This window comes from Lolium perenne, chromosome 4, assembly GCF_019359855.2.
Source record: "Lolium perenne isolate Kyuss_39 chromosome 4, Kyuss_2.0, whole genome shotgun sequence".
In the NCBI taxonomy this organism is placed as follows: Eukaryota; Viridiplantae; Streptophyta; class Magnoliopsida; order Poales; family Poaceae; genus Lolium; species Lolium perenne.
This window is the reverse complement of record NC_067247.2, coordinates 309,342,846-309,367,050: the sequence shown is the minus strand read 5'-3', so window position 1 is coordinate 309,367,050 and position 24,205 is coordinate 309,342,846. Positions and strand designations below refer to the sequence as shown.

Sequence of the window (24,205 nt, the reverse complement as noted above, 5' to 3'; positions counted from 1 at the left end):
TTGTTTTAAACCGTTTTCGGCCCACGTTGGTTTCCCGCCGGCCTGTTTAATTCAAATTCGATTTAAACTTTTCCCAACTTTTCCAATACTGCACAAACTTTGAAATTAAATAGTTTCAAATTGGCTAAACCAAATTTAGTGAATTTTATATTGTTAGAAAGCCACTGAAATTCTCTATCCAATGCCACTAGCCTCAGGGTCAAATTCTTTGTACAATTAATGTGACAAAAATAACAAAACAGGGACTTTTCCCTATTCAAATAATTCTTAAAAATCAACCAAAATAGATATTAAGTTAATTCCAACTCTAATAGCTCACTTTTGACTTACACTAATTGTTTATGCAATAAAATGGTGTGGTCACTTTGCATGATCATGCCATGGTTTTGTGAATGGATATTTTGACTAGTTTAACTAGTTGATATTGTCCAAAACTATTAGAATTAAATTGTGTGAAGTATTACACTTCATTTAAACTTGTCTCACATGAATTCATGGGATGTTTGGACCCCTGGTTCCAAACTCTCTTATATGAATTTCTTGAGATTTAAATCAAATGTAGTGTTAGTTAAATGGTATGAGGTGTTCCACCTCATTTAAATCATTCTCCCAAATGATGATGATGATGAACATTTGATTTAGGTCAATATGAGTTCATCCATGATTGTTGGAGAAATTAAATCTTAAGAAGATTTCAATGAGAGGAAATTATTTCTCAAGAACCCTATGGAAACTATCATTTACATAGGGAATACAAATTCTACTTTAAATCCCACAACCCATGCACCCTAGTTTATTTATGTGGTGTGCATAGAGTAGTTGAGTGTTTATTTGTGATGTGTGGAATAGCCATTGAATTAGTGAGTAATTATACTCGTATTCAAATTTAGACGGTAGCACCGGAGAGTACGCCGAAGAAGAAGGTTGCTACCAGGAGGAGGAAGAGGAACAGTTTGAAAACTACCAAGGCAAGCTAAATTACTATGCAAGCTTTTATTCTTGCAAAGTGCAAAGCCCCTTGGGGCATGGCACCATGTTTCTTATCTTTTCTTATGAGAACCCATCCCAAGTTTTTACTTGTTTTCTAAATGATTTACTTTTATAGTTAACTTTGGTCAAAGTACAAGTTGGATACTAGAGTAGTGAGTTAGTCTCTTCCAAGCAAAGCAAGGTAGCACCCCTCATGACTTAGAGCTAGTGCTAATCAACTAAACTTGACTACTCTAGATGGGAATCTTATGTTTTTGAAAGGATTTTGAAACCTTGGAATGAAGATGCATTCCATTGAATGATTTTTGTAGGTGAATATGACCAAGAGAAGATGGTGATTTTTGATAAAACCTGATGTTGGTTTGAATGCGATACCTTTCCAATTCTCAAGTACCCCCACAATACCTGATTATGGGTAGGGCTTAACTGGAAGTTTATGCGTCTTAGTATGGGTTCCCTCTAAACAAGCGTCATCGGGGTTATGCCGAAAGCTGCCTCTACCACAAAAGAAACGATACGATATGATGCGAAATGAGGTGAATGTCCGGCCCAAGCCCTGTGCAGTTCCCAGGTTGACAGTTGGTCTTCACTGGGAGGCCAAGCTCATGGGGAGAGGTGCTCATACTAGGGTTCGTAAGTGAAAGGTTATGGTTGATGATCCGCGTACTGTGTTACGATTATTCGGGGAAATCCCGACGGATGAAATCAAATGTTGTGGCACAAGTGTGCAACCTCTGCAGAGTGTAAACCTATTCGAATAGCCGCGTCCACGGTTACGGACGGTTGGAAAGGCCATACAGTTTCCGATATCATATCTTGAAAATGATGTTGAAAGGTGATGGTGAAATGAATGGTGGTGGATTGAATTGAAATCACCACTTGAATGGTGGGGATGACACTAATGTTCCCACTTGAGTTAGTTAGCACTTGAGTAAGTTTTTCTCAAAACTTCGTGAACTAAAACTAGCTTTATGCAAATAAACTAGAGCTTAGCAAACCCCACTAGATTGTCTAGCACTTACTTTTAGTATTGGTTTGCGAGTACTCAACGTACTCACGGCTTTGTCCCTGGCTATTCAAATGGCCAGAGTATGAAGATGAACAAGGAGATGACCAGCAGGATGCCTACGACAACTAAGCGCCTTCCGACGTCAAGCGTTGGCCTGTGGACTCGAGAGTCCTTGTATCTCACGCTTCCGCTATGTTGAACCATGAACTTGTGTTTGTTCGTTGATCGATAGATCAACTATTCGTGTAATATGGATCATGTGATTCCAAATTTGTAAGACTTATGGTTTGTAATGAATGATGACTGTGATACTTAACTATTATGCCTCGCAACAACAATATTCCTGGGATTGCGATGTATGACATAATAGGCATTCGGACTTAAAAATCCGGGTGTTGACAATGAGAAACATCAGGGACAGAGAAAGAGGGAGTAGAAAGGGTGCCTGTACTAGAAACGGGAATAGAGGTACCATCAGCCGTGACAACACGGACAGGAGAAATAAGAGACCGAAGAGCAGACAGGATAGAAGACTCAGAGGTCATATGAAAGGAAGCTCCAGAATCCAGATACCACGGGGACGTACTGATCGTGTAGAAAGTGGTGGTCGCGCAGCGCCGTAAGAGCCGATCCACAGAACCAGCAGCGCCCGGCGAGGAAGAGTCTCGTAGTAGCAAGGCACCACGAAGACCCCTGAGAATGTCCTGATCAGAGAGTGCAACTGCAGAAGATCCTGAAGAGCCAGCCTGCTGACGATCCTGGAACTGCTGACGTAAACTGGGATCCCGCGTCCAGCAGGTGGAGGAAGTGTGGCCAACCTTGCCACAGTAGGTGCAATGAGGACGAGGGCGGAGACTCGAACCGCAAGGCTGCTGACGTAAACTGGAATCCCAAGCATCAAGCAGGCGGTGAAGCTGCGCTATCTCATGCGCAGAGAGGGGCGCGACTGGAGAGGTCGACGTACAATCAGGTGCCGACGAGGAGCTATCACCCACACGCACAGAGGCCACCAAAGGGGGCGACGGAGAGCAACACGCCGATGAAGAAAGAGTCGGCAAAGCGCGGTCATAACCACGTGAAGGAGCCGCGAAAGTCGATGAAGAGCGGCAGGCCGACATAGACGAAGTCGGCGAAGCGCGGGCAGAGCCGCGTGAAGAGGCCGCGAAAGTCGATGTAGAGCGGCAGGTCGACATAGACGAAGTCGGCGAAGCGCGGGCAGAGCCGCGTGAAGAGGCCGCCAAAGTCGATGTAGAGCGGCAGGCCGACATAGATGAAGTCGGCGAAACGCGGGCAGAGCCACGTGAAGAGGCCGCAAAAGTCGATGTAGAGCAGCAGGCCGAGGGAGACAAAGTCGGCAAAGCACGGCCAGAGCCGCGGGAAGAGGCCGCGAAAGTCGGTATAGAGCGGCGAGCCGACGTAGACGGAGTCGGTGAAGCGCGGGCATAGCCGCGTGAAGAGGCCGCAAACGGCGACGAAGAATGGCTAGCCGTCATACACGGAGGCAGCGGGCAAATACCAAGTACCGAAGGAAGGCCCAAAGATAAGGCGGGATCAGCGGAAGAAGACATCGGGTAACAACATCTTTTTTTTTTTTTTTTTTTTGGAACAGATCTAAGTGAACTTGCAGAGTAGACAGGTAGCCGGCCACGCGAGGCGTCGGACGGGCAGGCGGCCACGCGAGGCATAGAGCAGTAGCAGGGGCAGAATCGGCCGGGGATCTTGGGAAGAAACAACCAGAGCTGCAGCAGGGGCACGCGGGGAGCAGACCACGGTGCACCGCACGAAATCTCCAGGCTGGAGTCCAGGCTCCCGCAGAAGTCAGAACCCAGCACAATCCCGTCGCCCCGTCGGAAGCAGGGTAGATCGAGAAGAGCAGGGGGCGCGTGGCGGGGCGGATCCTGGACGGAGATGGCGCGGAGGGCCGGACGCGCTCAGCAGATCCGGGAAGCGGAGCGGGGAGATCGAGGCCAGGCGGCGGATCCTGGCGCGGAGAGCCGGGCGGGAGCAGTGGTGGAATCGGGCGAGGGGGAGAGCAGGTCGGGCCGATTGGAGCAGATCGGGCCGATTGGAGCAGAGGACGGGCGACGGAAGACGAACAAGCAACCTCGGCCGGGGAGAAGACTTGAGGAGGATCAATTTTGCTCTGATACCATGTTAAGCTTCATGCACTAGCCAGTTGAACCAAAAGTCCGAACTGATGGAAAGGACTAGGCAATCTACTTGTACACTTCACAACACCCCCACTCGCTTGTGACGGGAGAAGAGAGTCAACACGTGAAAGAAGAAGAGCACACCGAAACACAGCGGTGGCTAAAGAGGGGGGCAACAGCAATTTTTAGGCTTAATTGCGAAAACCAGGATTTGAACTCGAGACCTGGGCTCTGATACCATGTTAGGCAATATGCTTGTTGTATTACCAGGGGGCCAAAGGCCACAATATATAGTACATGTACAGGTGCAAATATGCAGGAAGCCCCCTAACATATGGGGAAACTACAATATACAGATATATACTCTAACAATTTCAACGGCAACACCATCTAGCCATTTGGTTTACTCAATTTGATCTTCTTCGTCATTAGATTCTAAAAGTTACTTTACTTCTATTTCAAATTGCATTTGATGTTTGTTGTTGGTTCCTAAGTGAAGTACCTATGAAAAAAATCTATACTTTTGGATTTCCATGAATTCATTTTTTTCTTATTATTCTATTGATTACTTTTTATGACTTTTGCTACATAAGTTAATTGAGAACTTTGATATCTACTTTCTTTTTATAGTTTATCAATACTTTTCCTGATTTTATAGCTTGTATTTTGATGTGCCATATATAGACTCCATGCCAGTCAAAACCAGGGACCAAAAGTTACAAAAAAAAAACATAATTATATGGAGAGAGATATTACTCCGATAACTCTTTAATTTGCAACCATGAATGTCAGATCAAGGCACATATGTCTTACCATGTGTGACAAACATACTTTCCTCCATCTGAAGTGACATGTGTGTTGCTTAACAAATAACAAACATAATTTTTTTTGTTCAAAATATACTATGTCAACTACTCGTGTGTCAACACATGTGTGTTCCTACAAATGTTTGCTCCTTGGCAAGGAATCTTGACATCAAGTCACCTATGTATGTGGCAACTGATCAATGACCAGATTATAGGCTTGGACATGATGCATATACTCTTTGTCTCCAGGTCCAACGTATCCAAGTTCTCCACGTAGTGCCGGTTCATCACATGTACCCCTGCTACTTTCTCTGAGGACTTGTTTGTCTCCCGTGGGTGTGATAAAAAAATGAAATTAATTATCAGAAATTTCAACACATGACTAAGAAAATTGGATGAAGTAAAACAACAGATATCTTGAACATTTTTCGGAATTGTCAGCAGAAAACATGGTGGACAACAAAATAAGAATTTCAGTAGGTGCAAAAAAGAAACAACTACTATAGCCTAGTGCTTACCAGACAAAGATTCTGCAACCTCTAAAATTTCCATGAGTGTCTCACAAAGAAAACAATCTAGCAATTGATTACCAAGCACCTCTGACTTGTACCTAACCAATAGTTGAACTTCTTTGAAAAACAAACTACCCAATGAACTTGAAAAATTATTATGAATGATTATTATGATATCGAAGATGGCTGAATGTCCCCATTCAGACCTATGGAGATATATCATTGCTTCTGAAAAAGACCATTGTGCAATTATGTTTTCTTGAGTATATTTATTTGCAGAACTTGAACTGATATACTCACCGGTGAATTCATATGAAAACGAGGCATGCTGTTTCAGGCCTTGGATAAGGAGAAGCTTCTTAGGAAACGGGCATTTGCTTCAGGAAAAAGACCCTTTAGAGATGTCCAGATAGCATGCGTTAAAAAGTACCTGAAATATATGCATGGCAGTTAATGATCAAGCACGTACTCATTAAGGGCCCGTTCGGTTCGTAGGAATTGTGCATGAATTTCAAAGGAACACCCTCCCTATGGGATTATAGATATGCCTTATGGCATCTATAACCCTAAAAGAGCAGCATTATAAATTATAGTTGAATGCCGTACGTTGCTACGGAGAAATGTTAAAACAATTTATATATAGGAACCAATTTGTACATCTAATTGCAAAACATGATACCTCAAGGCAATAAATTTTCAACAACCTGGTTTTCGTTGTCATGCTATCTCATCTACTTCAGATAAGTGTGGTGTGCTACCTTAATCCATGTCTTAATTGTGTCGTTCTCTTCTCTAACCACATTCCGCGGGCCACCTACTGTACGCTAAATTTTGGAACTCTGGTTACCCTTCTCGAGCAAAGTTCTAACCACATAGCAACATTTGTATTCCGTTGACGCATAGGCCATGCCTCTAATAACTGCTAAAGGCATTCCCTCGAAACATGACGTTTTGTGCATCGGTGTTCCAAGGGAAAGAAATACCAATGCATGTACTTTTTTCTAAAATGATAGCTAAGTCTAATTCAGTAACATCCTCTCGACCTTGTGATGGAAAAAAAATTTAGATGATCTCCTCCACAATAAAACATGTCCTCTAGAATGGGATATACAATCCACACGGTACTATTAAGAAATAGATTGATCCGTTGAGACGCTCTGTATTGTAATATAACAGAGTTGGCAAATATAATAAAACTAATCATCGTTTCAATTATCAATTATTAAAGGTGTCGTTCCGCAACTTATCCCTAGAGGGGGTTTCACATCTGCAATACATGCAATACGTGGATGACACCATCTTACTCATTCAAAACGATGGTCCCATTATCACCAATTAAAGTTTCTCCTACTTTACTTTGAGCTGCTCCCAGGGCTCAAAAATCATTTTTTTACTTAACTGAAGTCATTCTTATGCAGTCAACTTGATACGCTTCATCATCTGTACACTTTCGGCAAAGGCTAAATATGCAATTTAGGTTGTGTTTTTGGCTTGAAGCTGGGCGCTTCGGACTATTAGAAACAAATTTACTATTACACATAAATTTCCGAAACAACCGGTTGATTGCATTTTCGAAACTCACCTTTCCTTGCAGAAATAGCGGAGTTGTTAAGAAGCATGGATAGTCAGCTTAGGGACTTTACGATGTAGTTTCTCAAGAACATCTACAGGAACACCTACGCTCCGCTTGCTCCTTGCCAGCCTCCATAGTCCTCTTACTTGCGATTCTATGCATTCCTACCAAGTGCTGGTGTGGCTAAAACTCGGGCATGAGGCTCTCTGTGTAATCTTTAACTTGGTATACCCAACAAGCATCTGTCCCCATGAACTTCTTTGAAAAACAAACTACCCAATGAACTTGAAAAATTATCAGGAATGATTATTATGGTATCGAAGATGGCTGAATGTCCCCATTCAGACCTATGGAGATATATCATTGCTTCTGAAACAGACCATTGTGCAATTATGTTTTCTTGAGTATATTTATTTGCAGAACTTGAACTGATATGCTCACCGGTGAATTCATATGAAAACGAGGCATGCTGTTTCAGGCCCTGGATAAGGAGAAGCTTCTTAGGAAACGGGCATTTGCTTCAGGAAAAAAAACCCTTTAGAGATGGCCAGATAGCATGCGTTAAAAAGTACCTGAAATATATGCATGGCAGTTAATGATCAAGCACGTACTCATTAAGGGACCGTTCGGTTCGTAGAAATTGTGCATGAATTTCAAAGGAGTGCATGAATTTCAAAGGAACACCCTCCCTATGGGATTATAGATATGCCTTATGGCATCTATAACCCTAAGAAAGCAGCATTATAAATTATACTATGCTTCTTGGGAAATAAATCCTACATAGTGCCTTTGTATGAAAGGGAGAAACTTACAATGTCTGTACATTAGATGCAGAGGTGGCAATCAAAATAAAGTTAGTAAAATACGCTCTATATATCTTTCATTTTCATACTTCTTGGTTGGGTCTTTAATTAAACAGGGTATGCTCCATCAGTGGAGATCTGAATGCGTTCCCTTGAGTTTTCATCCGGTAGGAATATTGATAGAAAAAAATAAGATTAATCGACAACTCCACGGACTATCTGTTTCCCCGGTTTCTCCACAAATGAACTATACAACTTTGAATAAGTAAATCTCTGATTTATTTAATTAAGGAAATTTCTAATTTATTTAAATAAGTAAATTTCTAGTTATTTTTAAAAAATCCTACTATGTACCCTAGTCTTTCATTTCTAATTGCTTAATATAAGTAAATTCCAAACGGCGGATAGTTTCCAAAAGTAACCTGGTCCGTGCATAACAAACTGTGACCACATGATTCAAGGTTTCAGATTAATACCAGTGCAGAAAGTATATTTTTAATCTGTATGTATTAGCTCACCAAGAAGTCTACATATCTTATGATTCAGTTACTTTCTACGTACAAACACTGACAGAGAAAATCTGCACCAGCTGCATAAATGGAGCTACATTAGACAGGGAGCTAAGTCAAACAGTAGTTGTCAAAAGCACTAAAAAGAGGTCTTCAACTACATTATCTATGCACTTCCGATCAATCATAAGAATATGAAAACACATAATAATACACCATTCTCACAATAGATGTCTAGTGAATTTGGAATCAGTATTTAAATACCTTTGTGATGTAAGAATGAACAAAAAATGCTTCAGAGTTCATATATTTTGAAAAATTACAGAAATGGCAATGTGGCAGTTTTAATCTTTTCCCTCCATTTGAAAATATAGCATGCTCTCGAATGTCTATGTTTCCTTACGAATTTCCATCTAAATTAAAAGGCTAAGTTGCTACTACTGAATGCAACAATGGCCTTACTTTTGTTCTATGCAGTCCCGATACTGCTATGGAAGACAATTACAGCATATTATGATTCACAACATGGCATTACCTGAATGACTTAACAACACAAATACTTACATATGTAAGAATAGCAGATTTTGTAATCACCTGAGGATTTTCCGGCTAATAGGACGCCCGGCGGCCTAGTTACTGCAATTAGATTAAAGATAGACAACAAATGTAATTGAAGAGACCCTTGAATTGACCAACAAAACACCCACAACTTTGCAGCTTCCATTCATGGTATTGTGATTGATGATAAGGTCCATCCAGATGTGTTGTATAGTGTTGTGATGAACATGCTTGGCTTCACTGAGGAAGCTTTTCTTGTTGTATTATCTAATCTGATGGATAAAAATGCATAGGGATCTGCATCAGAAAGCAGTTAATGTTAGCTGTTGAACAATATGAAGTCCGTAGTCATGCAAAATTATGAGCTTCGCCAGATATGGGCTGCTACGGTCTTGATCAAATGTAGCATTTGCAATCCAAAGCCACTATACATGACAATACCAGCTATATCAACTCATGCCAAGTCCCTTTCCAAGCTTTCATCCTAAAGATCTAAAATAAGTCATCACCTTTGTGCCCTTTCTCTTGCCTGCAAGAATTCATCCTCATATAAATACAAGATATATGGGCAGGTGTGCAGGAGTATTGCGGTATTGCCCAAGCAACAACAATGGAGCTACTGAAGCTGCTGACAAGTTCAAACTTAATTTTGCAATAACCAACAAATTACTCGGAAAATGTTGTGATTCTCAATTTATTCTCGCTGGACCTAAAACGATAATGGTAATCTACTCAGCGAGCTACAACTTCTACTATTGAACTGCCTAGATATCATTTACTGAAGGAGTGAATCTCTCATGCCCTTGGCATTTTACATGTGATTTACTAACATTGTCGATTTAGTAACTAAACTAACTACATACTGGATATAGTGTCCCAAATCTTCAGGTTCCACCGAATCAGAATCAGCAAGCATGGAACAGTGGAAGTTCGGAAACCTGACAAACTTAAAATATGGGTTTCGCAAGGTTTTTCTTTGTCTAGTAGCTAATGTTCCACCAATCAGCCAGTCCTCACATGTGCAGATCTTGGAGCCCAAAAAAAAAAAAAAAAAAAAAAAAAAAAAAAAAAATGATGAAGAGAACAAACTCAAAGGTTGTCAAGCACACTTGAGGACGCATTGGCCACGAGAGACACTTCCGGAATCTAGCCGGCGGCCATGTCAGTGAGCAAGGTGAGGGGCAGCGGCGGGGACCCGCAGAGCAGGAGTTCATCGCAGGGGCACGGGATGGGCGTGGCCCCCGTGGTGCACCAGCGGCAGGGCCCGGTGTCGAAGCTTGAGGTGGTGGCGGCGCTCCATCTTGGAGGTTTCAGGGCGACGTGGTGACCTCCGGTGGTGGCCTGCACTTCCGTGCCTCTTGAAGCTAGTCCTATGCCACCTCTGGAGGTAGAGAACCTGACGACGTTGTGGATGGGATTGCGATAGGGTGCTGGGTGCATAATGATCCGATGGGCACCTCTTGAAGCTAGTCCTATGCCACCTCTGGAGGTAGAGAACCTGACGACGTTGTGGATGGGATTGCGATAGGGTGCATAATGATCCGATGGGCACATAATGGATGAGGGAAAAGGGTGGAGCGAGATTTTGGCAAGTAAGAATCCTATCAAATCAAGTGTTTTAGCAAGTAATAATAAGAATCATTTTTCCACAGGCAAGTGGATATCTCTTTCCTTTTGCGCGAGAGGAAAAAATGATGAGATATCAATTAATTGATTGGAGACATTAATTACTCGTGATTTTGGAACCGGTAAGTATGTGTGCGCTTAGATGTAGATTGAACGCTCCAGATGAATGCAAAGTGCAAAGTACAAAGTGCATGTCGGCCCAATGTTTGTGATCAACGGCTAGGATTTTTCCAATGTTTAATGTCAAAGTGCACACCATCCCCAACTCCAATATAATAGTAAAGATCAAGTGTTTTAGCAAGTAATAATAAGAATCATTTTTCCACAGGCAAGTGGATATCTCTTTCCTTTTGCGCGAGAGGAAAAAATGATGAGATATCAATTAATTGATTGGAGACATTAATTACTCGTGATTTTGGAACCGGTAAGTATGTGTGCGCTTAGATGTAGATTGAACGCTCCAGATGAATGCAAAGTGCAAAGTACAAAGTGCATGTCGGCCCAATGTTTGAGCGGAGTGTTTTTGACGTGATCAACGGCTGGGATTTTTCCAATGTTTAATGTCAAAGTGCACACCATCCCCAACTCCAATATAATAGTAAAGATAATAGTAAAGATCTTAACCAGCACAGAAGATGATTACAACACTTCACTTCAGACTCGATACTCGCCTTACAGGAACAAGAACGACTCAACACATTCGACAGGCGACACAGACCCAAATCCACTCATTACAGGAACAGAAACGACTCAAACACATCCATCCAAGCAGCGAACTCAATATCTACAGCTTCAAAGAAGCCTAGCCGGAGATCTGGATGGACTTGACCTCGGGCTTCTTGGCCTCCTCCTTGGGCACGGTGACGGTGAGTACACCATTCTCCATGGACGCCTTGATCTGCTCCGGCTTGGCATTGTCCGGGAGCCGGAACCGGCGCAGGAACCTGCCGCTGCTGCGCTCGACGCGGTGCCAGGTGTCGGACTTCTCCTCCTGCTCCTTGTTGCGCTCGCCGCTGATCTGCAGCACGTTCCCGTCCTCCACCTCCACCTTGACCTCCTCCTTCTTCAGCCCAGGCACGTCCGCCTTGAACACGTGCGCCTCGGGCGTCTCCTTCCAGTCGATGCGCGCGCCGGCGAAGGCCGCGGTCTCGGAGGAGGTGCGCGGGAACGAGGGGAAGAGGCTGCCCCCGCCGCTGCTGCTGCTGCCGGAGCCGAAGGGGAAGCCGTCGAAGGGGTCGAAGAGGTCGAGGGACAAGGGGTCGAACACGTTGCTGCGGCGGATCAGCGACATGGTTGCTCGATTCGGTGGGGAAAGGACGGATTGGGAAAGCTCTGTCAATTCAGGTATGCTTCGGATGTGTGTGTACCAACTCAACAAGGCTTGCGATTGCTTCGGTCTGGGCCGTGGCGACGGGGAGAGGCGAGAATTTATACAGCGACGGTGAGCGCGGTGGGACGAAGGTCTGGAGCGTACTCGTCTGTTCTGGAATCACTGGAATCTGGAAGTAGCTAGTTTTGGAACCGTTCAGCTCGATGTCTTTGGGCCGAAGCGGGCCTGCTAATGCAAACGAGAATCTTCTGGTGCTTTCTCACCTAGTGGGTGTGATCATCTGGTGCTTAGTCTTCCTTGATTTTTTCTTTTGGCGTTGAAGACGCTATGAAGAGATCCTTTTTCGATGAGTTCTAAAGAAAAAAGAGAGAGATTGATATGGATGGCTTTTTTAAGGCGAACCCAAGGATCATCCCAACCTCGTCAATGGTATAATTTTTTCCCGAATGTAACATTTTTTTCTCTATGGTACAACATAGATAATTTCTCTGTATCATATACACAAAAAGTTATTGTACCACTTTGTTCATAGTTCCACAACGGAAAATAATGTAATTTGTAACAAATCACAACAATGTGTGTAACATTCGAAAAATCCCCAATTTTTTCCCTTTGTCAACGACCATAGAAGTAGTGCCATGGACGATTCGAGATCGCCGACGATGAATCCGCCATGCGCAAGGTCCGTCAAAGCTAGAGCAGAGGAGCCCCGACCAATCTTCTCAATGATGTCGTCTTCTCCGGGTCCGATATCCTATGGCAAGCTCTGCCCATGGCGTCCTTGGCGAGGAGGTGGGAGCTTGAGCGTCGGTGGCTGGGTGCAGCTCCAGCGGAGGAGCTGCAGATCGGTGACCGGACCGAGCGTGTGGAGGAGCAGCGGTGGCCGGCACACAGAAGGCCACAAGCAGCGGCCGGAGGAGCATCAGTCGGCGGCCGCCTGCAGAAGAGTTGCGGAGATTGGTGGCTGGGAGGGTGGAGGAGCATCGGCGGTGGCCGCGCGCCGGAGTCCGCGGGCAGCAACCAAAGGAGAGCATCGGCAAAAGAAGTGGGGAAGGGGAGGCATCTCACCGGGAGTTGGTCTGCTCACTTCTCCTCCTCTCGCGAAGCGTCTACACATTTTCCCCTTGAGAATTGGCTATGGCCGGCCGGATCCAATACTTCTAGTCGCCGACATCCACGCTGGAGGCCGTAGAGATGGAGTAGGATTTCAGCCTTCTCTGTACATTAGTAGTGATAGTTTTAGGTGTAGGTATGGTATAGGTCTAGGATTGTTGCCGTCAGAGAGTACACCGCCGGAGGTGGTGAGCGGCCTCTTGTGGTGGGCGGCGGTCTGGTGGTTGGCTGCAGAGCTCTAACGGTCGAAGCCGAAGGTGGCCGGCGGCAGGATCTCTGCCTCCCCTTCAATAAAGCTTGCTAGCTGTCAAGGATTGTTCGATTTAGCTCCTCTGCCTCCAATGTGTGGCCATCGTGGAGATGGAATCGTTGAAGGAGGGTGGATTTCTCCTAATCCTCAATATATGTGATGGTAAGCTCAACTTCTTGGCAAATCTGAAGGGTATCTGGCAAAGCATTAGCTTCCAGGTTTATATTGTATTTTCTCAAGGAGGAGTTTTGGCGACCTGACGTTTCTGAGGTTGCACTCGGGAGATCTCATTAGCAATGGTGTTTATTTGGAAGCTACACCGCTCATGGTGGTGGTCGAAGGGTGTCCTTCTCTGGAGGCTACATCAAACTCCACTTTGTCGACCGGCAGTCTTCGTGTCGCTGTTGCTTCTCCTGGTCGAAGGGCGACTGGAAGGACATGGATGCCGCCTAGAGGATGAATAGGTGATTAAAAACTTTTACAATTATGGCTTAACAAATGCGAAATAAAACTAGGTTTAGTTTGTCAAGCACAAAACCTGTACAACTAGGATTCACATATGTGCACCAACAACTTATACTAGGAAAGACAAGCAACTATGTGATAGCAAGATACATAACTTCAAGCACGACGGCTATCACAAAGTAAAATTCATAAGCAAAGATCTCGGGTATAGGAATAAGCAAGGTGACGCGGAGACAATGATGTATCCGAAGTTCACACTCTTGCGAGTGCTACTCTCAGTTGGAGCAGTGTGGGGGCACAAGGCTCCCCAAACGCCACGAATGCCTCAGCGTATTCTCCTCGAGCCTTCCCACCAAAAGGGAAGTTCTCGATCCACTATGGAACCTTGAGGGTGGTCACCGAACCCGCAAAAAGCTTGGGGCTATCTTCATAACTTAATTGGAGGCTCCCAACATACCGCCACAAAGGCCTCACACTTGAGGAATCTCCAAAACATAATTGGAGTCTCCAAGAACACCACTAAGACACAAAGCTACAAACTTAAGACAATCTTAAAAACTTAATTAGAGGCCCCAAGAACACCGCAAAGATCACTAAGCCATCTAGGTTCTAAAGACCGAAGAGGAACAAGCTCCGAGAACAAGTTGCCGACGTGAATATCTCACGAACTTTCACCTCCACGTAAGTTAAACCGATCACGAAATGCAATGGCTAGAACACCACAAAGATTATCAAGTCCTCCTCTCTCAAATTCCAACAAAACTACAAAAGCTTTTGGGGAAATAAGAGAGGAACAACAAATAGGAGGATGAACACCAAATTTTTCCAAGATCTATATCTAGTAGATTCCCCTCACAAAAAGAGGGATTCGTTTGGTCAAGGTGTAGATATAGATCTCCTCTCTATTTTTCTCAAATATGATCAAGAATCATGAAAGAATTAGAGGGAGATGAACCTTCTAAAAGTCAACAATGGGGTAAAGAAAGAGTAGGAAAAGCAACCGGCTCAATGGGGAAGAACGGGATCATATATGCCCCCCAAAACGGAATCTAACCGTTGAAACGCACCCAAAAACAGCCCCCAGCAGGACCTTCCGGCCATGGTCGAACGACTCCGACTGGCGGACTCGTCCGGCCATGGACAGACCATTTCGTGCAGGTTACTACGAGCAAAATCGTCACAAAAAATGCCGCTATTTTCACCTCCGGACGCCGAATTTGATGATCATGGACTCGTTGGAATCACAAAAAAAAAATCTCTACAAGATCATGCAGGGAAACACATAGTACAACCACAAACAATAAGATCAAATGTGGAAAGGTATAACCTATCTATAAGAGTCAAACCGGTAACACCTCCAATATGGAAAATGCAACAACTTAAGTTAGGAAACTCGAATTTAGGTGAAATCAATTTTGTTGGAAAGAGGATGACAAGAGATAACCCACAAGGAAATAAAATCTTAAGAAAAAGTGGGATAGATTTTTCCATGAATTTAGAGGTGAAACCTCTCAATACAAAGAACCGGGGGAAACTCCAATATAAAAAAATGCAACAAGTATTTCATGTGGAATCCGTTTTTAATGAACTAGAGCTTGTTATGAGAATAAACAAGGGGAGTAGTGTTTTGGAACATGGGAGCATATGCTCCCTCTATTTTGAGTTTCATCTTACACATATTTTGAATTTCAAAAAAATTGAAACGAAAAATTCGCACGTACATCTTCACGTGCTATGCGCTCACAAAGTTGTTTCATAAAAAATGGACTTTCCATGTGACATGTGTAAAAAAGAGAAAATTCAGTCCAAAAAATAATGCTTTTTACACGATAAATTTTCTCTTTTTTACATAGACCACAAAAAATATTGATTTTTCGTCAAACCTGACGAATGCACATATATTATGGAGATGTACATGTAGAATTTTTTGTCAAAATTTTTCGACAACTCGAAATATAATTTTTTGGTATAGGGAGAATATGCACCCGGGAGCCGAACTGAATTTCCGAATAAACACAAACTTTAAAACACCATATGGATAAAATCCAAATAACAACCAAAAAAAAGATGATGCAAGGATGTAAAGGTTTGAGCTCTCACCAAATTATATGATCGAGTTACTCCCTCGTAGGTGCTTGCTGGCAGGGTTGGTGGCAGCGCGGTGGCTCGATGAACTACCTGACAGTCCAGGGACAATTTGGCTAGGCCGTCAGACGCTTTGTAAATGAGACTAGCCGGACTGTCCAACACCCTCTTTGATAGTCTCGCTTGACACGCACCAGACTATCTTGCGCTGCCCGCGACGGGCTATCTTGCGGCATCAGTCATTAGGTTTGCCAGCGACAACTGTGATTGCACGGTTAGCTGGTGGTGACGGCGATCGGCGCTGGCACGTACGTGAGATGAATGGGGTTATACCTCTCGTGTAAAACAAAGGTTTAAAAGTACGGTATACCTATATATGAGCATACGGGGTTTTGAATTTAGATTTAGGCTTTGAATTTAGATTTAGGCATGGCTTTGATAATACGTTTAAGGGGAGAAAGTTGTACTGCAAAACATTCAAAACTGGAAAACCAAAGTTTCTCCACTTGGTACGACAACATTAACATGGAATACTGCCCATGTAGTTCAGTACAAGTGTATAAATAGGTAAAACTGTGAAACTCAAAACTAATCCTGGTGTATATGTATTCGGGTAAAAAACATATGTTAATACATTATAAAATTTAGAAAAAAAGTTTCGCATGTAGAGGGATATGTTCTATGTGCATACATAAAGTTTCACATAAAATCTATATTTTCCGAGTCTTGTAAAAAGAGACAAACAAATATCTCGAGAAATGGATTCTTTTAGCAACAAAATTGATCTTTTTTACACAGGAAACAAAACATGTCGGGTTTTGCTAATTTTGTGAGCATGTAGGTACACACGGAACATTTTTTGTATTATTTAATATTTTTAAATATGTTTAAAATATATTTCAAATAGAGAATGCAAATGCACCAAACACCCTACCCGATAAAACTAACCTAACTGGAACAATGTTTCTAGAAAATCATCAGCACAAAGAGTATCTGGTAGACTATTCCTAACATTCTACATTGAAGAAGAATGGTATCATTGAATCTCAGTTGCAATTCATCTCCTAACTTAGCAACCCATGTTGAACTTATCACTAGCACGACCTACGAAACAAATCTGACGGTTTGTGGGTAGTTTTCTGCAGCCTTACTTGCATTTAAAAGATTAATTGCAACTTCGATTTGAAAAATCTAAGTTGCAACTTAACTAACTTGAGTGCATGATGTAAATATGATGCTGAGCAGTAACTTAGCTTAGTAACAGCTGGCGATTTCCTTTTAATTTTATACACAGAATCAAGGATAGGGGAAAGCTAGTTGTTTTTATAGAAACAGGAGGTCCTCCCTCGGCCTCTCGAACTGCAGTTTATGTTAGAAACCGTGAAGCGGATCACAAATGTTCTGCTACCAGCAAGACACGAGGCTCAGGAAGCCTTTTGCTGGGGATAAAAATAATGGACAACATCCGTCGCAGAGGAAAACTCGGCCGAAATATGGTCGTTTTTCGGCAGTAAATAACTGAAGATTATAGGCACAAACAGAGTAATAAAACACAAACACTTCAAACGATGCTCCTCTGCCAAACATAGCACAGTATACGTGATACAAAGCTCATTATGCTCACAGTTTGAAAAGAGACAAAGGAAATCTCATCGGGCTCACACGCACAGCAGCTGCTGCAGTCTACGGCACACCGAACTATCAGCTAGGACCAAAGATGAAGTTTCACACAGCGAGCCCAACCTTGCACGCAAACGCAACACTCAGAACACACACCGCAGCACCCATATCAAAGCTGATTTATTTAGGCTGTGAGCAGAGAGCAGCTAAGCCGGAGTCTCTAGCCGGTGATCTGGACGGGCTTGGCGTCTGGCTTCTTGGCCTCCTCCTTGGGCACGGTCACGGTGAGCACGCCGTTTTCCATGGACGCCTTGATCTGCTCCGTCTTGGCGTTGTCTGGGAGCCGGAACCTGCGCATAAACTTCCCGCTGCTGCGCTCGACGCGGTGCCAGGTGTCGGACTTCTCCTCCTGCTCCTTGTTCCGCTCGCCGCTGATCTGCAGCATGTTGCCGTCGTCGACCTCCACCTTCACCTCCTCCTTCTTCAGCCCCGGCACGTCTGCCTTGAACACGTGAGCCTGAGGCGTCTCCTTCCAGTCGATCCGTGCGCCAGCGAAGGCCGCGGTGTCGGAGCTGGTGCGAGGGAAGAGGCTGCCGCTGCCGGAGCCAAAGGGGAAGCCGTTGAAGGGGTCCCACAGATCAAGAGAGAAGGGGTCGAACACGTCGGCCCGGCGAATCAGCGACATCGTCGGCGGGTTGGCGATGAACTGCTGAATGTTTAGCGAAGTGATTGTGGTTGTCTAAGAGCGGCTGGTTTTGCACGATCTATCAAGAAGCTGGCTTTCGTTGTTGATGTCTTGGACATGTATCGCTGCAGGATGGATGATTTATAGAGTGCGGACCTGCAATGGAGACGAGGTTCTTGAGAGTTCTAGCTTCTTCGGGCACCTACCGGTAGAAGCCAGATTTGTGTAGCTGGGCCGGGAAGGCTTTCGCTGGACCCTGCAGAATGATTTGTGTAACCCAGTAGCACAACTTAACGGCAAATATCCAGAAAAAACGTGTAACCTCTGGAAGCCCAATAGCACACTGCAGCGCTCGAGAACCTACGGCCGCACCCTATAAAATGACACATTATGTTATAAACGGTAGATGTGCATTAAATTTATAGAATAGAAATTTGAATTTCATCAAAAATCAACGTTGAATTAGTTTTTTATTGGGATAGTTTTAAGTTAGACTACATTTTCTTGAGAGAAAGTTAGACTACTTTAAATACTAGTGATGATATACACATCATATATGTGCCCCCTCATATGAAAACTATTTTTTCATTTTGGTTTCTCCGGCTAGTAGCACATTGTATATTTGACCGATTGATCATAATTACTATGTATACTATGCATTATGCATGTGTTTCAAGTCGACCTGAGTGGCTAGTAGCACACATACTTCTCTCAAAACTCAACAGAGGCATAGAGCATCACCAGTCCTTAATTATAGATATACAAAAGTTGTAAAAATATCTTTAGAAGACAACACACCAAACATAATTTTCATATATTTATTAATAAATTGAGATTAATCAATGAATATAACCCATTTCTAACTTATGATTCAAATCGAATAACGTACCACGGATGTATAAACTACCTGACATCTAGCTTGTCAATTCATAATATATGTAGTATCATCAGTTAGGAACTAATCGTGGATCGTCCCAAAAAATTGCTTCAATATTACGTAATAAAATATATAACATGTTAAGCTAGGGATTTTTAGTAGATTTCATTGGCTTTATATGCTCTCTAAATTAGAAAATAATCAGCATAAATTGGTTGAGCGTTCGGCGTGTGAGTCGACATGTGTCACATATATTTTTTCCCTTTTATGAACCTCGAAAACAAAACCAATTGGGTATTCTTTTTTTATCGTCACCTAACCAAATGGAAATTAATGACACACCAAAAAAACTTAGACCGGGCAACAAATGAAACAAGATGCTAGAAGCCATAGCTAGGACTTGATTTTTCCCACCGAGGCTTTGCCTCTGGTAGATATATAAAAAGAAAATCTATACCGTAGGGAATTCCCCTACGGTCATGCTCTTCAAAAAAAAAAAGCTAGGACTCGAGAATGGGAAGTAATTACATGTCATTGAGTCTTATGCATCTGAAAGCACTAAACATAAATTTTTGTTTAAAATGAACAAAGTGATTAGCAAGGTGATGTCAACTTGTACATGGACTTTTCTTATTTTTATGTTTATGAATCACATGAGTAATAGTAATAATAACAATAATAATAATAATTGTTAATGTGTAATAGAATTCAAATGGATGTTGGACTTGGAAGCCAAAAAAATGGAAATTGAACTACAATACAAGTACTAGTCCATGGCCCTAGAAATATAAAACACAACTAGGTGTAGGGGGCATTGCGCGGGGGGACTAGTAAGCGCAGGGCTCGTGGGGATGCGTGTCCACACACAGAAAAATATGGTGGGAGAGACTGGCAGACGAGTGAGTCGTGGGTATGGCTGTACATAAAGCTCCAAGCTCGGTGAGCTTAATGAGCACTCGTTTGGTTAAATGGTTTAGCTAGGATCATTCTACTAACAAACAGAGCCGAGCACCACTTTTTTCTCTTTAGTTAACAAGCTAAACAAGCAAACTTATGAATCAAGTGATCTACTCGGTAAGCTCGTTAATTTGGAGCACATCCTACTAAGTCAGTTAAAACAAACCAGTTTGTACTAAGACCAGCCTAAACAACCCTTATGGGGTATAGGAGCGACCAAGCACAAACGAAATTACAGTAACCCTTTCCTGAATCTTCGTGTCGTAGATTTTTCGAAGTCATGCATGCGGTGGCGACACCTATGATCTGCGCTGAACTTCTTAACGAGCTTAGTGAGCAGCTCGTGAGCATATATTGAACCGAGTCAATCCTTATTTTTAGCCCATCAAGTATAACGAGCTGAACGATCCGAGTCTTAACAATCACAAGCCTTAATGAGCCAAGTCTTAATGAGCTGAGTTGCTCGTTAGTCCAGCCCTAGTCGTGGGCGGGAATCACGGATGGCAACTTGTTCACGCATAGTTTTCCATCTCATAGAAGTTATTCATGTAAGTTACAATAGAAATTCAAGAAAATTCATTGAGCATTTGTAAGTACATTGAAAGTATTCAACATGTCACGACATGACATGAATGAAGAAACTAGCCTAGCCCATTTTTCTTAGATTGACATGTAGCTCCATATGAAAGTGTATCCTCACAATTAAATATTTGTTTTATGGTGGTACATTTTATTTGCTTATGTTGGTAGAACTTAGTATACATAGATGTCTCATTTTTGTATGTAGAGAAATTTGTATGTGTGGTCATGCGATATTTTTCTTTTCTTCCATATATGGAGTATCATGGCAAGTTTCGTGTGTGTCTTTGTGGATTGATTAAAGTTCTATTCTAGATGTGATCATAGTCCTAAATCTGTACTATGTTTTTTTTTTTCATCAACACTATGTGGGTTGATTGATGGTTTCTTGTCCTACCAGATGATAACCACCTTTCTTCGGTTCATCTTATCATAGGCAACTATCAATTTTAAAAGAAATAAAAATCACATTTATTAGTTCTAGCATTTTATAGAAAACAATCCAGATGTAACCAATGATTTATCCCAAGAACGTGCAAAATATTAATTTCAAAATTTTGTATTCCACCTACACAAAAATGACATAACTTGTCGATCTAAGTATGACTTTCAAATCTTCAAGTTTTATTAGATTTTGTCATTTTTGTGTAGCGCACAATAAAAGAATTTCGTATTGTGACTTTTCGTATTAACTATGCGTAGATTTGTTTTCAGAATTTTTTAAAACGTATAAATATAATTTTACATTTTTACTTATGTTTTAAAACGAAAAGATCACTGAATGTCGAGAGGCAAATACACTTTCTGCAGAATAGTTCAACCTCCCGGTCCGCATATAGCCGAAACAGAACAATAAATATCCATGAAGCAGAGCAGAAACTCATGGTGCTTGCTCAGTCACCGATCTGGCAATGTTATGCTCGGCAAGCTACATCAGTACATCACCGTGTATCCACGGCTCGAGTGGCAACAAAAATCTCACCGATCAAACGCTGGAACGCAGTACTATCCGAGACAACACCAAGGTGAGACATGTTGGGAGTGCGGATTTTTTCCCTAATGTATGAAGGGACCCCGCTACTATCTCTGCCGCTCGTTTGCTGGAGATTCGTGCAAAGTCAGCATGGTCAAAGCTCGCGCAAACTTTGCACTTTCACCCCTCAGAAAAAGGAAAATCACCCCCAGTACGGCCTGGACTATAAGAAGGTCGACCCAAACCCTAATCCCCCGGACTCAGCTTCAGTGACTTGCTGAACCTAAGTCACCGAGACTAAGTCACCCATCTCAGCCCTTCATTTTAGATCCAATGAACCAGATCGATCAAGATTCACACTAAAAAGGTTCAAACTTGTCAGAAAAAATTGAAAAAAATCCTATAAATCATACATGTCCGGTTCCATATTCTGAGTAATTTTCAGTTTATTTGGATTAGCGGTTTGTGATTAAACGACTTTTTTGTATTTGAAACGTAAAAAGCAGTTTAATTACAAACCACTAAATCAAATGGGCTGAAAATTTCTCAGAATGTAGAACGAAACATGTATGATATACAAGAATTTTTTCAATTTTTTCCTGAAAAGTTCGAAATTTACAATGTAACTTTGAGTTAATCTAGTTCACTGGATCTAAAATGAAGGGCTGAGATGGGTGACTTAGTCTCGGTGACTTAGGTTCAGCAAGTCACTGAAGCTGAATCCCCCCCATCCCTCCCTGTCCCGTCGCCTCTCGCAGCCACCCGCCTCCGCCCGCCGCTGTCGCCGCCACCCGCCTCCTCCCCTTGCACCGCCACCACAACCCTCCCCGCGCGACGCCTTCACACACTCCAGCGGCGGGCGCCGGCGGCCGGAGGGGCCCGCGTCCCCAACCCTCCACGCGCGACGCGGCGGTCGGGGGAGCCCGCGTCCGCAACACTCCCCGCGCGACGCGGTGGCCGGAGGAGCCCTCCCTCACGCGAGGCAGGAGCCCATCCGGCGGCGGCGCCCTCCCGTGGCGGCCAACCGCGTCCTCCGGCGCTCTCCCGCCCGGCGGTGCCCTCCCGTGGCGTGCCGTCCTCCTCCGGCATGCGTGCGATTTTTGTGGTGGCTTATGGATTTGCTCGATTTTTTTTGATCTTGTATGAAACTTGTATGTATCTCAAAAGAAACTTGAATAGTTTCTGTTTTGTCTGTAACACTTGTGAATCTCTACTGCTGTGAAATTGGTTGGAAAAAATTGCAAAATCTATGTTTGATCGTATCTGTACTGGTTGGTAACCAACTGTTATGAATCATGTGTTTCTCGTATGAATCTAGATTGAAATTGGTGTGAACTGAGCTAATTTCCTCAAATGAACAATGAATAAATTATGTGAAGAAAATGAGAACCTGAAAAGATGAATCATGGAATTTATTTCTGTTCCTATGTTCTTTCAAGAAAATGTGTATCTTTGGCGTCAGCATCTTTGGCGTCGGCACGCCGCCGCCATTGACGCACGTGACGGGCACCGCCGGCCTCCGAGGTTCACTGCCACGGCGTCTCGTAGAGCTGCACCGAGTACGGCGGCAGCCCGGACGCCGACAGAAACGCCGGCATGTTGCGCGCGGCGTAGCTCCTGTTCCGCGTGACTACCAGCGGCGTGTCGTCGCGGAATGCTATGGGAGACGGCAGTGAACGTGCTGGCGAAGGTCCTGCCCACGCTTGGCAGTGACAGGACGTCGGCCAGCGACGGCGAGGAGACGGATGAGCTGGAGGAGGTAATGATGGCGGCGAGGCCCTACATTGACAAGACGAACCCGTCGGCGCCCGTGGAGGCCATGACGAAGTGCTTGACGAACCTCCTGCGCCAGGGTAGCGGGCTCCATCTGAGGAAGTCCAGGGCGAAGTAACCGCCCTGGCTGTGTGAGACGAGGATGATAGGCTTGCCCCCGTTCGCCCTGCCCGCGCGCTCCACGAGCGCTTTGAGCCGCCGCCGGAATTTGAGACAACTCCCTGTTTGCCTGCCCCGCCGGGGCGGGAGCGTGCCGGAAGTCGTACGGAGCGCCGAAGAGGGTCTCGCCGTCGCGGTATCCCTCTCACTCCGAAGCCTCCACCAGCTTCCCCATGCAGAGCTACCTGGCCAACGAATCTGTTAACAAAATCGACCGGTGTGATGAACTGAATTGGAGTGCCCTGCTTTGCATTAGTTGTTGTGATGAACTGACGACATGAGAGGTTAATTAGTTTGTTACAATTACTTGTCGGCAGGGTCATCGGCAAGGAAGCCGCGGGTGGAGCCGAAGGAAACGGCGCGGGTCTCGATGCCCGGCGCGTTGCCGTAGTCGCCGGTGGCTTGGTCATAGACCAGGCGGAGCTGGTCGGCGAAGCAGGGGACTTCACCATCAGGAGCGTTGATGTTCTTTTTTTATAGATCAACAGGGGTTTCCCCCAGCTCCATTTCTCATTGAAAAAGAAGAGTTTACAGGAAAGGAAACAAAGCTCAAAACAAGGTTTTTGCAGAGGGGAGTGAGTCATTCGTTTTGCTGGGGAAATAGTTGCCATCCCAGCTAAGTCCAAAATACCAGCAAAACAAAAATGCCAATCACCTCACACTGAACGACAACAGGAAATAAAACGTCTAGTTTGATTACAACTCAGGAAAACAGAAACTCTATGCTGGCTTGGAGTTTCCTGCTCCTGACACTTTCCAGATGGCACCTCTTTTTCTTCTTTTCTCCCTGGGGTTTTTCTCCA

The 24,205-nt window shown here is 43.8% G+C and overlaps 2 protein-coding genes, 1 long non-coding RNA gene and 1 pseudogene across 7 annotated transcripts; all 4 read right to left on the bottom strand.

The window, feature by feature from the left end:
* Window positions 1–4,875: 4,875 nt before the first annotated feature.
* On the bottom strand, window positions 4,876–10,437 carry LOC127296088 (uncharacterized). Of its 5 annotated transcripts, none has more exons than XR_007848256.2 (4): window positions 8,947–10,437; window positions 7,050–7,612; window positions 5,768–5,897; window positions 4,876–5,565 (listed from the first exon to the last, which is right to left on the bottom strand). It is a non-coding gene; the product is annotated as an uncharacterized lncRNA (long non-coding RNA). The 5 variants fall into 5 exon arrangements; XR_007848255.2 differs by having other exon boundaries at window positions 4,876–5,897; window positions 8,947–9,207; window positions 9,352–10,437; XR_007848253.2 differs by having other exon boundaries at window positions 4,876–5,897.
* Window positions 10,438–11,092: 655 nt separating this feature from the next.
* LOC127296084 (17.9 kDa class I heat shock protein) lies at window positions 11,093–11,876 on the bottom strand. The gene has a single exon (XM_051326115.2). It carries the CDS (start codon window positions 11,825–11,827, stop codon window positions 11,339–11,341), a length of 489 nt encoding a protein of 162 aa, XP_051182075.1. The 5' UTR covers window positions 11,828–11,876; the 3' UTR covers window positions 11,093–11,338.
* A 5,449-nt stretch (window positions 11,877–17,325) lies between these two features.
* Window positions 17,326–18,210, bottom strand: LOC127296086 (17.4 kDa class I heat shock protein-like). Its single transcript, XM_051326117.2, has one exon. It carries the CDS (start codon window positions 18,082–18,084, stop codon window positions 17,620–17,622), a length of 465 nt encoding a protein of 154 aa, XP_051182077.1. The 5' UTR covers window positions 18,085–18,210; the 3' UTR covers window positions 17,326–17,619.
* Window positions 18,211–18,286: 76 nt separating this feature from the next.
* LOC127347800 (lecithin-cholesterol acyltransferase-like 1) overlaps window positions 18,287–24,205 on the bottom strand; it is a 69,395-nt pseudogene continuing 63,476 nt past the window's right edge.